General features: G+C 42.7%; 1 protein-coding gene and 1 long non-coding RNA gene across 11 annotated transcripts in view; one reads left to right on the top strand and one right to left on the bottom strand.

Moving 5' to 3' along the window:
- The window catches only part of CADM1 (cell adhesion molecule 1), a 351,944-nt gene that overhangs the window by 320,645 nt on the left and 16,705 nt on the right, over positions 1 to 14,594 (top strand). For 3 of the 10 annotated variants that reach the window (XM_089312863.1, XM_008261026.5, XM_002708408.6), the window contains 2 exons: positions 2,601 to 2,633; positions 10,009 to 10,062. The exons of 2 other annotated variants lie outside the window; for them this stretch is intronic. In XM_089312863.1, the coding sequence (XP_089168989.1) occupies positions 2,601 to 2,633; positions 10,009 to 10,062 (87 nt within the window). Of the gene's footprint in view, positions 1 to 984; positions 2,157 to 2,600; positions 2,634 to 10,008; positions 10,063 to 14,594 lie in introns of all 10 variants that reach the window. 5 more of the 10 variants (XR_016220326.1, XR_016220320.1, XM_002708406.6 and 2 more) reach the window with 3 other exon arrangements.
- LOC149128541 (uncharacterized) lies at positions 11,912 to 12,497 on the bottom strand. The gene is made up of 2 exons (XR_016220328.1): positions 12,393 to 12,497; positions 11,912 to 12,040 (listed from the first exon to the last, which is right to left on the bottom strand). It is a non-coding gene; the product is annotated as an uncharacterized LOC149128541 (long non-coding RNA).

The following is a 14,594-nucleotide window of genomic DNA, read 5'->3' as shown; positions in this document are numbered from 1 at the left end:
GCTGTGCATGAAGTCATAATGCCATTAGGAAGGAGAATTGGATCCCATCAGCACTCTCCTGCAGGGAGCACCTAGGACTTCTAAAGAATTCTTTCTTAATTCTTCACTTGAAATAGCCTCTGTTCACCTTGCATACCAGATGCTCTTAGAGAAATGGAGTCAGCGACTCCCCAGATACACCTCAGTGTTGGCCCGCAAGCTGCAGCCAGCCTGCATAGCCGCTGCATTTCCGCACTCCATTGCTGATCGTGGTTTTGCCATCTCCAGCTACGGTATCTGTGTGGTTTGACTTGAACCTGTGTTTGCTTTGAACTGTTTGAGAATGTGTTTTTCCTTCTCAACACCCCTTTTTCCTCTGGGTGCAATTGATGGATTTCTTCTCGAGGATGGGGAAGCAAGGTGCACTGTGACCTTTTTCCCTCATTTATTTTCTAGAACCCACATAGGAGCTGACGCCTAGCTGCCCTTGGTTTAATCTCATCATGGAGCTGACATAATGTTTGTGATGTAGGAAGACAGTAAATTGGGGTCATTGGTTAATGCTAGATACTATTTTGGAGGGCTCTAACTCCACCCCCTTTCTTTGACTTTATGCTAATTATTTACCTGGTGAAAATAAAGCATATTCCAAGTGCTACTACAAAAATAATGAACCAAAATGTTTATTTCTTTCTTTCTACTTGTGGACAGGAGCCAATTACCTGTCCATAAGATGTATTGATGTGCATATGCGTGTTTCTATACACAAGTACATTTGATTTTGCCCCTCAAATTTAAAGTACTTCAAACTCGCACTGAACTTGGATGATCTAACTAAGGGGACATGCCATCTGTGTCAGGGGAATCTGGTGTGGAGTGTGTTTCAACTGTACAATTTTCTATATTGTTTTTACTGCTATTTTGTGCACACAGACTTGACTTGTAAGTATTATGTTCTTATGCGGTATATTTTTTATGTTTTTCTTTCCTTCATCTATTCTTTAGCAATTCCAGCTATCAGTTATATTAAGCTGCACTACTGGCCTCTCAGGCTTCTGGTTAATTCTGGCTTCCTAAAAGTGCTCTAGTTTTTGGAGGTACAGGGTCCTGAGGAAAGCATGCCGAGTGGAGGGGAACGCCGGTGTGAATTCACGTGCCGCGTTTATAAATCAGAAGCACCAGGCTCATTGGACAAAAAATAAATACATAAATAAATAAAGCTACGTTTGGTGTTCCAGTGCATTTAAACATTGCCTGTGTCAAGTCCGAAAGAGTCTGTTGGAGACTCTGCAACTTACGAAAAGAGAACCCAGCTAAATATTAGCATTATGAAATCGGACAGGGACTTGCGTGCTGTGTGACCCCAGAACCCCACTTCAGTCGCCAGCTTTCCTTTCTGGCCGGAAGGGGATGGTGGAAGGCACCGTGCTTGAGAGCTGAGGAACTGAAAATGAAAGCATGGCCAGATGGGTTGACGCTGGAAGTTGGCGAGATGAGAGGTGTTCAAATAACTCCGGGAAAAAGAATGTCATCATGCATTTTGTTGGCTATTTATCCCACTTCCCCTCCAGCCAAAAAGAAAGGAACAATTCCTCGAGCACTTTGGAGACATGTCCTGTGAAGAGGAGCCAGTGCAACAGGCCTGGCTTAGAAACCGGGTAGAAGAAGGTGAAAACTTGAACTGCGACAGAACTCGAAGAAGAAAGACACAAAGCACGTTTTTTCTTCCGCAGCAATGGAAAAAAATAACTGCTCTGTCTCCTGATCCAGGCTTGAAGGCAGGACCTCTGGCAGCCACAGCGCTGCATGTGTTTCAGAATTGGGAGCAATGGGATGGCTGACTACTTAGAGTTTTTGGCATTTCATGTGATCAGAGTGGCTTTGGCAGACTCTGTAGGCTGGGGTGTTTTCATGAAAGGCTTCTGCTCTCGTAACACGTAGTGAGGAGCTGCAGAGTGAAGCACGGATTAGTGGGTGTGCATGTGTGACTACACAGGCTCATCTGTGACAACCTGGAACACGTTCATGGCCTCCCAGTTCAGTGACCTTTCCAGGTAACCTCTGCTGCAGTAGATGGACACCGTGACCCTGTGTATCCCGCAGGCACCTGAGCATACGCAGTCAAAGCAGGAGATGCAGTGATGCCTAATTGGCAGTCAAGAAGCCCGAGTCCCCGGGTGGGTTGGGTTAAAACAAAGGCAATGTTTGAATGTCTGAATCCATTGTTTAACCAGCTTCCGACTGAGCTTTTTCTGTCGCCGTCCTGAGCCTTGATGCGTTAAGAGCCGTCTACCAGCACTTAGTTTGCACTGGTGTTTCTCATCACTTTGCATGCTCCCCTGACTATTGACTAGCAAATATATGTGTCCTGGCAAGACCCCCAGAACCAAAGAATTTACTGTTTTCCTCACTGGCTCGCAGCTTGGAGCTCAAGGCATGTCTTAAAACAGTGCAACTCACTTCAAATGCTTTTTGCTTTTCATTTATTATTGCTTGTCACGCGGTGTTCTTTGAAAGCTTGCTCATATATTATCTGTTCCATTTTTTTTCCATTTTCCCTTTTTTTGCATGCCGTTCCTCCTGTTTCTTCCCTTCCTCCAATCCTCTGTTCCCGTCTGTAGACACAACGGCGACGACAGAACCAGCAGTTCACGGTTGGTATCACATTACTGTTTATCTACTTTCTCAGCGCTGCTGAGAGGCAAGGCAAGCCTGGGAAAAAGAGAAATGTAGTCTTCAAGGGAAATCGTGTTTCAAGTAGACCGATCTCATCCATACGCTGTAATTTTTGAAGGCTTGAAAGGACGTCGAGTCTTGTCATTTCTGTTGTGAGTTCTGTAGCCAATGGTTGCAATCCGAGACCAGGCCTCCTCACTGGCTGGCTGGCTGGCTGGCTGGAGTGACAGTTGCAGTTGCAGATAGTTCTCCTTACTTAGAAAACTCCGCCAAACCGGGCAAGAAAACATGGCAAGTCAAGACAGCTGATATTTGCCTGAAAGCCCTAGAGTTGAACTAAAAACCCAGTTGCTCTCTTCAACTATAGGCTACACCAGGGGAAATTTTGAAGAGGAGTCATTTGTGTGGCTTAGTAGTTGGGGTGAAGGGTAGCTCAGGAAGGGAGTCCCTGCTTCAGTTCCTGATGGTGATGAGAAAGGCCATCACGGGGCTTGTGTAGGAAGCGCATGACTCCAGTTTCGCTCCTAATCATAGTTACTCCACCCCCCTCGCCAGTTCCCTCTAATGTCAGTGTGTTTCTATAAACTTACACTCACGCTTGGCAGGAAATATTTCCAAATCCAGAACAACACATATTTCAATTTTAACAGCATTAGCCAGGACTTTAAAAAAGTCATTGGTGTGGCTGTCAGGTAGGCAAAGTCGTAAAAAGTTGGGTTTGATGTTTAACTGAAAGGTGATTGAAAAAAAATAAATAAAGGAAATCTCAGCAGGGGACACCAGGAAATACGCCCTCCTCCTTTCCTCCATCTCACCAGTGACTTAAGGGATTGGGATAAGTCTATTAACTTTTCTGTGTCTTCCCAATCAGAAAATGAGAATCATGCTTCATCTGTATGTTGCTTTATTACTTAGCTCAAATCCAACCTTGACAAGATTGTGCTTAGAAAAAGATATGTTAGTTTAAAAATGGGCTGAATTTTAATAATTGAATCCAAGGGAATCATTTGGTAAAGGGCCTACTTCAATCACTTTGCATGTGTTGTGCAGGGTGGAAATCTATCATTTAAATGACAAGAGGTGATCAGCCAAGCCTGTAGTGCTAATTCAACTTGTTGAGAAACATCTCCTAGCACAGACTGACTTCCTTAAAGAGACCTACATTTGATCGCTTATCAATTGGAAATCTCTAAGCAAAACCTGCCCTTTAGGAGCTATCCTTGAAGAGCTGCCTAGGGGCCCAAGGACTTGGGCCATCTTCCACTGCCTTCCCAGGCCATAGTAGAGAGCTGGATCAGAAGTGGAGCAGCCAGGACTCGAACCAGGGCCCATATGGGATGCCAGCACTGCAGGCAGCAGCCTTACCCGCCCCAAAGAGCAGCCTTTGATACTTGGCCCATCATGCCCATGTGGAGACTTTGCAATAAAGAGTTCTGAGAAAGCAACACAAACATAGGCACAGCACAGTATCTGTCTCCATCCCACTCCCATTTCGCTCTACCCTTTCTGTCATTGGCACAAGCAGCAAAGTTCATAAAATAAGATAAAGGAGCCAGGTAAACTGACAATCATGAGAAATCAATTAGATATAAAACTAAGTTTCTAAGGTAATGCCCCATAGTGCTGCCTACATCCCGGGCATTGAACTCCATTAAGCTTAGTTATTTGTAGGTTTCATCATTAATTGAGCACCTCCTGACTTTTATCGATTATTCTCAGAGCTTTAAGGCTATTTTAATGTAGTTCAAGAGAATTTTTTTGTTCCATTCTTTTTAAGATACTTTGAGTTCTGAGCTTCCCATAATTAACTATAGGGTCAAATGTAACCATAAGATTCCTGAGTTCTATGAGATCTTTGAAGAAATATTGATCGCTTATCTTCTAAAGCCGCAGAATTCTATTTTCTAGGTCCCTTCAATAAAATCCATGGGTTTATGTAACTCTACCGGAGGTAGGTCTGAGAATTGGGTGGAATATTTAAAGTAAATTTGTCCCCCAAACTGAAACATGAGGACTTAACATAGGGGCCAGTCCTGTTTTGGGGGCCCTTTGGAGAGAGAGAAGAGACCTTGGAGTTGAAGCTTCCGGCATTCCTGAGGTAGGAAGTAGAGATGTCTGCACTCTGAGAAACAACCATTGTCTCACTAGTGTGGTTACAGTGTTACCTCTGTAGGATGCTATTGACTAGCAGGGCATGAGAAACAAACCTAGAACCAAGAAATCTGGAGGAACCCATAGGGAGTACTAATAGCCTTCTAGTAACATAGAGAGATACAGATATATATCATACTTTCAATTGGACTCCTTAATGATGAAGAATAAGGAAGTGATGGATAGCCCAGGCTGATCCTTGTATAATGCATTTCTAAGTACATTCTTCAACTTGTCCAAAAAACAAAGAATTCCAACTGCTATTTTGAACAGCACATTTTCTGGCCCGCAACAAAAAGCTTTAATGAAAACAAAGGTAGTATCCAAAATTTTTATTTGACAGAGGGAAAAATCTTCCAGGTCAGTTGTTAGGATAGAAAGGTGAAAATTACAAAGCAAGGACCCAGATTTCCAAAAAGATGAAGATACAGAACCAATTTTATTCTAGTGAATTGTGGCTGAAACCCCCAACTTCCTCAGTACAGCAACCAGTTGACTAAGATTCATTTAAGAACAATCTTGAGGTGTTCACTGTGGTGATCTGAACCTAGAAAAAATATGAAGTGGTTTAATAACTTAGCAACTTAAATGACAAGACGGAGAGGTCAGCCAGCTGTGACCTTCTTGCTGGTCTTAAGACTTTTTATACTAGATTTCTTCCCATATTTCTCTTTTCATCAAAAGGAAAAGAAGAATAATTTTGTACAAAAGCTTTCCCTTTGAAGACTCATTAAAATATTTTATTCAAGCTTGTGTTGCTAGAGTATGTATGAAGTTTATACCAGTTGTTGATGTATGTTGACCATTGTTCTTACCAATATCTGATTGGAATAAGCATGAATTGGAAGATTAGAAGTGCATGGGCATGATTCAAAATCAAATGGATTTTCTCCAAAAAGAAAACCAAACAACAATTAGCCACAATGTGTTTTTAAGGATCTAATTGGGTAGTAAAGATAAAAGTGAGCATAAGGATGGGATTTTTTTTTTTTTTTTAAGATAAGGCTGGCACAAGGGATGTCCTTTGATTAATGTTTTTGGAGCTCATCCTTAAGGCCTGGACAGGAAGAATCCTGTGTTATGTGTGCATGTTGAGCAATGCAAAAAAAAAAAAAAAAAAAAAAAAAAACATTCTGCCAAATCCTAATACCACATGGTTTGAAGTTGATGGCAGAAATGCATGAGTGACTTGACGCACGAATGGTGTAGTCGTAACTATGATTATTGGTGTGTGGGTGTGTGTGATGGTTTTTGTTTGTGAGCGCGTCTCTGTAAGTGTCTTGTGCCTTGTTCTTCTTCTGCCCTGCGTGTCCCTTCTCCCCTTCCCCCACCCTCCTCCGCCACGTGAGGGGTCGGGTGACAGCATGCCCTGGTCTGGAATAGTGCTTGTGCTTTTGCTGCACTGCAATCAGCTGGCTTCCTTGGGTTTGAGGTTTTCTCTCTGTCTCTCTCCCACACACACACACCCCTTCTCTTCCTGTTCCCCCTCTCCCTTCCTCCCTCCTTTCCTCTTTCCCTCTCCTCTCCTATTTTATTAAGTCTACTTGCCCTCTTGCTTTTCCTTATCTCTTGATACAGTAGAGGCTGATGATCTCATGAATTTTCATATCCCAAATGAGTTTTTAAATACTTCTCAATTCAGCATGTAAATGTGGCAACACTCAAACTGGGAACCCCTCGGAAGAAGAATACTTCATTTTCGGTTTTGGTTTCAAAATGTTTGGCCAGTGCTAGATACGTGCTCACATCCTACACTGTTGCCCTTTGGTAACTGTCCCATCCATCTCTCTGTCTCCCTATTTCATAAGTAGTGCAAACCATGATGGAATTCTAAAAGCACATGAAATTTTCTTACCTGATTCTCTATTCAATTTGTGGGGAAATTCTCTAGCCTGTTTGCAAAGAAAACCCTAGCCAGCAGTGCGCATTATGACAACCGCTATGTCCACCCTCTGTGTATGTACCTCTATGTACATCTCTCTGTCTGAGTACATAACAGTGGCATTCAAAGGCTGTCATTCAGTCAAGGGACTCTGCAGACATTGTTGTGTTCTACACAAGAACAAAGCTAAAGCGGTTCACGAATGGCTGCAGGACCTGAAGATTGTGTTTCAGCCTTGATATGCAGTATGGAAACAATGTGCTACTGTTAAACGGCGTGAACCAAATTTCTGCTAATGGGAAGAAGGGAGAAACTCTCCACAAAAGCTGACAAAGCAGGAAGAACAGGATGACTGAGCTTTTAGATTAAAACTCCCGGGGGCGTCTGCACTGTTATGGCTGGTGATGGAAGTAACAGTTTCCATAATATGGCCAAGTGATCAGATGTATGCTGCTTAGGTAAGAGAGAGACCATCGCCTACTTTGTTTTTCATAATGGGAATGGTACTAGGGCTAGTGGGTTAAGTTTTTGTTTCACAGAGGTTTTATTTGATCAATATTTTTTCTGAAATTGTCTGAAAAAAAAATGATACCCTGTTGAGATGAACCCATGAGCATTTACATTTTACTTGACCTTGTATTCACTTAAATATCTGGAATTTCTTATTGTTTCTCATTTTTTTTAAGGTTTTCCTTACCCTGGTTTAAAATTGTCACATGATACCACTTGTTAGAAGCTAGCGGTGACTGTTGAAAGGGAGGAATTACAGCTCCCGAAGCGCTGAGAAGGTGTAGGGTGTGTTCAGCCCAGTGCAGCACCACGAAAGAGCTCCATACACACACGTCTGCAGAAGAGGCGACTCTCAGGCCTGTGTGAAATTACCGTGCCTTATTAATTGCACCAAGAAAGCCATTGGACAGAAAGTAAACTTGCATTTGATTAACAAAGTTTAAAGACATCTGTTGAATACATTTTAATTAGACATGACTAGAAAAGGTTTTAGTGGATGGTATGAGAGTTTAAAGAGAAGAACTACGAAGTAATTTCCCACTTACTGGTAAACTGTGAGCTTTTCTTTTGAGGCGTATTCTCTGCTTCATAAAATGCATCTTTGTCTTTTTCTTCAAGAAAATGAGAGGTGTATAATTTTTAACATGAAAGAAAAATACCTAAGCCCAGGCAATTTTAAGGAACAACTTTTGCTTGTCCTCACTTGGATATGCGGTGCTTCAGTAAACCCTTTCTAATTAGATTGATTCAGAAGTTATTCAACTATGGCAGAGAACTATAGATTCATAAAATACAATAGTACTGCAAAAACAAATTTAACGCCACTAGCCTAAATGGCTTCCCACTTTGGAGCATAATCCGAGCAGTAGATTCCAGATGATTTGGTATATTTTAAAGTTTATGCCATCAACAATGACAGTTTCAGCTTTAATGAGGTGTATATCAACTGTCTGTTGCTTTTTATTGGAAACTTTGCTTATCAAGGATACTTCATAAACATATTTGTCTTTATCTTTTAAAATTAGCTTTCTAATGCCCTCCCCCTGGGAAACATGCCTTTGGCATTAAAGCTGCCTGCTTGAAACATCCTTGTTTAGTATGGTTCAGTGGGCACCAAGCACATATGTAGAATGCTTTGATAGTCATTGGGCCACGTAGAAGTGAGGGATTAGCCTTCTGAGAACTGCAAATTCATAATTAACTACAGAGAAGTACTTTATGTTGCCCATTTATAACAGTTATTCAAATAATTGTATTCATCAGTCTTTATACAATGGATAAAGCCAATTAGAAATGGGAACACTTTCAGCCAATCAGGTTTTGGAACAAATGGATAGCGTCCCTACTCAGTTGCCTCTATAATTTATCGCATTACTCACTGCTTTCCCTTTAGTTGTCCAGGTCCATAGTTTGGGGACATCTGTGGACCCAAGAATCCTCCCCATTTCAATCAGCACCTCCCTTGAGAAATGACACCCAAAGGTCATGATGGGAATTCTCCCTTGAGTGCTAACGATGGGACAGCCTTCTTTCACAGAATCAACCTATCAGTCCTCATGCAGCTCCTTCCTAAACCAGCTGACAAAACCCAAGCTTGAGTGACCATCTGTACGTGGTGTTTTGTTTTGTTTTGTTTTTTGTTTTCAGTAGTATGATCAGTTTGACATTATTTTTCTTCCAGAGCGGTTGTTTTGATGGTACTTAAGCTCTGGTTTATAGTTCACTGAGCATTGTCTCCAAACCCTCAGTTCAGTAAATATTCACTGAGAATATACTCAGTAAGCAAGACTTGCCTCTGTCTTCAAAGACCTTGCTATTCAGTAGGCCCTTGCACATCTTCAAAAGTGAGAAATGCCACCGGAGAAGCCCCAACAAGCTGTTGTGTGCATTAGAGCACCAGGGGCCATCAGATGGATTTGGAGCCCAACAGCCCGGAGAAAAGGACGAGTCTCCTTGATTGGCCAACACTTGGTGTTGCTTCATGGACTTGGCTGAAGGATCAGCTTGCAAATAAAGCGTGAGGAAATGGAAGGGTCTCTTAGCTGAGCCTCCTATTGTTTGACTGCTTCCCTCCTCACCTCTTTTAATTCAGATCGGAGCTAGCTGGGAACCAGCTCACCGACCTTGGAGTTGACTGAGAGCCAGGCATTTCAAGCCCCCACTTGATTACCTCCTGACCTAACTGCTTTTTCAGCTTTGAGGGTTTTATTTTTCAGGAATACCATTGATTTACGAAATTCACTATGTAAAACAAAATCATTTTGCGAATCAGATTTTCTGATGAAGGCATAACCTGCAATCTGCAGTTAGCAGATGCTGTACCATTTTGAAATACATGATCCAAGATCATCATAAATTGATAATGAACTGTGTTTGTCAGTATTGGCAAAGGATTTTGGTGTACTTCAAAATGTGAGCTAAAACTTACATACATCAGTATGTAGCATCTCAATACACTGGCATTTAAGAGAGATATCAGAGCATCCACAGCTAACAACCAGGCTTTGGTTTTTCCTTTTTGCATGCTGTTATGAATGAGTGATTGCAAGCATTCACCTTCATGTTTCATGTGCTTTGAACAGTGGAGACTGAGGAATCTTTCTGCCTCGATTGTGTATCAATAACAAAATTATATGATTGAAGAGATGTATTTATGGATTAAGACATTCATGCTATCCAAAAAAGAGAGAGATAGCAAGAGATTTGGCTCATGTTTTTCTTTTTTTTAAGAAATTCATCCTCAGTTCTTAAGTGTTTTGTTTATGTCCCTCGAGGAATGAAAAGAAAAACGATTTGTTTTTACTTGTAAGGCCTTACTCAGTTGCCCAATTCCGCAGAAGAACTGGACAGTGAGGACCTCGCAGGTAAGGGCTAGTCATTAGGTAAGGCACTGCAGTGTCCAACCTGTGGGTGCTCTGTCCACTTCTACAAAATGGCCATTTGTTTTGCTGAACAATCAATTAGCAAGTATGGATTTTGAGACTACAAAAACAAAAATCCCAGTTTTTATCACACTTTCTTCCTCCCCACCTCTCATCCAAGGTGTAGTGATATGTATGTTTCAGATCGGGGCCGGTGTTGTTAATGCAGTAGAGGTCACATTAGCTTTGGGATTACAGTAAAGCCATTCACTGTGTTCAATGGCTTAAAATAATATTTACGTCCAGATATATAATGATCCAAGACAAATTTTGTTGCATTACAAAGCAGTTTAAGGATGTTGGATTATATGACAAGATCTTCAAAAAAAAAAAAAAAAAAGAAAGAAAGAAAAAGAAGAACTCATTGGCTGTCTACTTGTGTGGACTAGAATAAGAAAGCCATGTCATGGTTGTCTGGAAATAGGAGCTGGGAAGGGCCAGGATTGCAGGGGAGGGGGCAATTGTTTTGTCACACACCATGATGTAAACTAATTATCCACCTCAGACCTTTTCACAGCACACTGAGCTCTTGCAAAAGTAGGTTTCATGCTTGATTCCAGGATTTAGGTGTTACTAATCCAGAATAAAAAGCATATCCTAAAAACGAGGGAGGAAGGAGATTTAAAGTGGTCAGAGCTAAGCAATTATAGGAGCACCCACGATGCTGTGGCACATCACTGGCAGCCAGCTGCATTTCTTAACCATGTCCGTCCATCCCTCCATAAATGAGTAAGTAAGCAAGGCCCCTTGTCCTTGCAGTGGAGAAACTGAGGCACAGGACCGTGAGCACTTGGTCCAGCCAGTGGAAAGAACAGTTTCGGAAGAGTCCACTACAGCTTCCTTAAGGAGTGGCCCCTTGACACTACAGTTCTCAATTATAAGTCTTCCCCGGTGAGAAAATAAGATAATGCTGCCCAGTGTTTCCACATGCAGCCAATTGATTGCCTACTGTGTGCTTCCGTCACACCTTGGGGTTAGCTTTCCTTTTGTCTCACAGAGCGGGGCTGTTGGGTTATTCCACAGAGTTGAAGCTCCAAGAAGCCCTGTTGGTTTTGTTCACTACTGTATTCCTGTCATGTAGTAAACACCCTATTAGTAATTACTGGAGGAATGAATGAATGAACTAATTCCAAATCTCAATGAACTTAGATAAATAAACAGAGGATTGCAAAGACTGCCATCCCTTCAAGGGAGTGTTTCACTTTTGCTTCTTTTTTGTGGCATATTTAGGGAAGTTGCAAAGACACTAGCCTAGTTTTATTTTGAAAAAAGAAGAGATAAGTCCTTCTCCCTACTTAAACTGTAATGCTGAAAGTCAGCAATTTGAGCCTGTGCTCCTGGTTGTAGACAGTTTCAGTTCTAATACTGACCCCTAAATAAAAGGACTCTATGACAGGGTGGCTCTGGCAATTGGGTCTTCTTAAGGGTCCTAAGAAAGGTGTTCTCGGTGGTTGGCCCTCATCCCTCTTGGCAGACAAAGATCGCTTGTAAATGCAAGTCATTTTTCTCCTCTTTAGGAAAACGTGACTAAATCAGCCATCCAGGCTTTCCACCAGCATCATCTATTAGGAATACTCCTGGTCTCAGCACTACACCATGTCAGATGGGTCCCTGCTGCAGTTCTATCAATCACCCAAGTCAGGAGCAATAAACCAACAACTGTTTGTGTTCATAATAATGCAGTTAAGTTAATAATCCCATTGTCCCCTCCCCCACCCCCACCAGGAACACGGCAGGCACACGGCTCCGGAGCCGTAAGTCATGTACAGCGCTGATGAACTATCAGGCTGGGGCTGGGCTCCCTTTGCATCTGGTTTGATGAACTAATCAAAAACTGATTAGCACCTTTGTTCAAAGGGGATGCTGATTAATCAATTACTATTGATTGTGAGCTTGGCTTCACTCGGCAGCAAAGAGACATCTGAAGGGAAAAAAAAAACAACCAATAAAAATTGAGCAGCTGTCATAGTGTTTAAATTTATTAAAACAAAATACATTATTTTTTATGAAGCTGTCTTGAAATGGGTCACTGAAGGGGAGCATATTGATTGAGAAAGGATGAACTTCTCAAATTTCTGTAGCCTAGAGACTGAATTCAATTATAATACAAGACAAACAGGTTAACACCCGTCTTAAACAGTCCATCAATAAATTAGAGTAGGTGTTGCACATTTAATGCTAAACTGTGGTAATGAATAATGTTATCATCCATCCCCTGCTGTACCAGGCTAGAAATTGCATCCTGCCCGTATCATGGATACAGTGTTACATACCCGATTTCCTTCTGAACCCTGATGGGCTGTCTTTTCCTTGCCCGTTCCCCCTCTGCCTCCATTCGCCAGTGCTCCTTCAGTTAATGACAATTTCATAAGCAACATATGGTGCTCCACGCTCACCCTGCACAGTCAGTCGCCCAGCTGATCCTCCTCTTTAATCTGCATAAAAAAATCACGCTTGTGTGTAGTTGAGTGATTTCATTATTGGCAGACCTGGGGAGCTTATCCAGTTCTACTTTGAACCCTTTCATTTACTTTTTTGGGTGTTAACTTTATTGATGATGGAGCCACCAGAGTTTTGAATTGTTTTATCAATTACATCTGCTGTTTCCTGGTGACAGCTGGTGGTTATTGCCACCCATGTGGAATAGAATAGCTTTAAGCATATTTATCTTTCTATTTTATTTTAAAACTTTTTAAAAAATGTCTTCCACTGCCTCCCTCCCTTCAGCAGTGGAGGGGCCTTCGGAAACTCTTCAGCGGAATGAGGTGGTCAACAGTGTGCCAGGGAACGGCCCCACAGCCCAGTCAGAGCAGGCCATCCATCTTCTGCCCCGGAAGCCAAGGCACCGGCAAGAGATTCCGGCGCCGTCCTGAGTCCCCGAAGCACGCTCTCAGCCCTGGCCCTACAAACGAGAGCGTGATCTGGAGAAACTCCGAAACATCTCCCTTGCAGGCCACCGAAAATGCCTGAGTAAAGGTCAAATTCTTTTTTTTTTTTTTAAGATTTATTTTTATTTATTTTAAAGAGTTACAGAGAGAGAGACCTTCTATCCATTGGTTCACTCCAAAAATGGCTGCAACAACCAAGGGCTGGGCCAAGATGAAGCCAGGAGCTTCATCCAGGTCTCCTGCATGGGTGCAGGGGCCCAGGCACTTGGGCCATCTTCCACTGCCTTTCCCAGGCACATTAGCAGGGAGCTAAATGAGAAGTGGAGTAGCCGGGACTCGAACTGGCACCCGTATGGGATGTCATCACAGCAGACTAACCCGCTATGCCACAGCACTGGACCCAGAGGTCAAATTCTGAACGGCTGTGATGACCCTGGCGTAGTCTAGTGTATTGAAGGAATCTGGGTGGACCAACTAAAGTCTCCCAACTGGATTTAAAAGGAATCTTGGGCCCTAAGTGGAATCAACATTGGGGTCATGGGGGCCTGTGAAGGCATTTGGATCCAATTGTCAGACTTGGGTAGAACAGTGGCCATCTGATGACCAGGAATTGTCCTACAGTCCTGGCTAAGCTTGCTTAAAAGGTGAGAAACTGTCAATAGCCACATTATCATTTCTTAAAGGTTTATTTATTTTGAAATAATTACAGAGAGAAAGAGGGAGAGACAGAGAGGGAGGTCTTTCCTCTGCTGGTTCACTCCCCAAATGGCCACATTGGCTGGGGCTGCGCCAGGCCAAAACCAGGAGTCAGGAACTTTTTCTGGGTCTTGTATATGGATGCAGGGGCCCAAGCACCCGGGCCATCTTCCGCTGCCTTTCCCAGGCGCTTAGCAGGGAGCAGGATCAGAAGTGGAGCAGCCAGGACTCGAACCTGGGCTCCACCACAAGGTTGACCCCAGTAGCCATATTATTTAGGGGGATGCTTTCCTTACCCAGATTGGGCAAGCAGGCTGTTTTATTTCTTTGATAGGCTAATAATAATAATAGGCTAATAGTAATAGTAACAATTCAATGTAACAACAATAATAATAAAGAAGATGCCAAAAAACAGACAAGCTATAAAAATACACATAAGGAATCTAAAATGTGGTATGCTTTAGTATGCTTTAGCTTGTGTCTCCATCATACTTGACAGTTTAGAGAGCTCTTGCACTCATATTCTCATTTGATCTTTGTTCATTCAAGAAGTTACTTGAGCTTCTCATGCTGGGCTCTGGCCTGGGCCCCAGGAATGCAGCAGTGAACAAGACCAGACGGGAGCAGGAGCTGCCGTGGGTGTGTCATGTGCCAGGCCCCACTCTCCTACAGTGGTATCCGAGTAGGGGAGACCTGAAACACAAGTCAATGTCAATGGCAAATGCTGGGGAAAAAAGAAAAACGGGTGAAGTGGAAGTGAGGACTAGGCCGGGGAGCAGCTGTTCAAGAAAGCTCACTCCAGACAGCCACGAGGACAGGAAGGCCTGATGGGCGAGAGTGAGCCCACGGACAGAGTTTTAGGACAGTCCTGTGAGATTATTAAGGAAGGGG

Source organism: Oryctolagus cuniculus, chromosome 1 (assembly GCF_051225735.1).
Source record: "Oryctolagus cuniculus isolate XC-2025 breed Fujian yellow rabbit chromosome 1, ASM5122573v1, whole genome shotgun sequence".
NCBI classification, from domain to species: domain Eukaryota; kingdom Metazoa; phylum Chordata; class Mammalia; order Lagomorpha; family Leporidae; genus Oryctolagus; species Oryctolagus cuniculus.
Note: the sequence above shows the minus strand (reverse complement) of the source record. Positions and strands in the feature narration are given on the sequence as shown.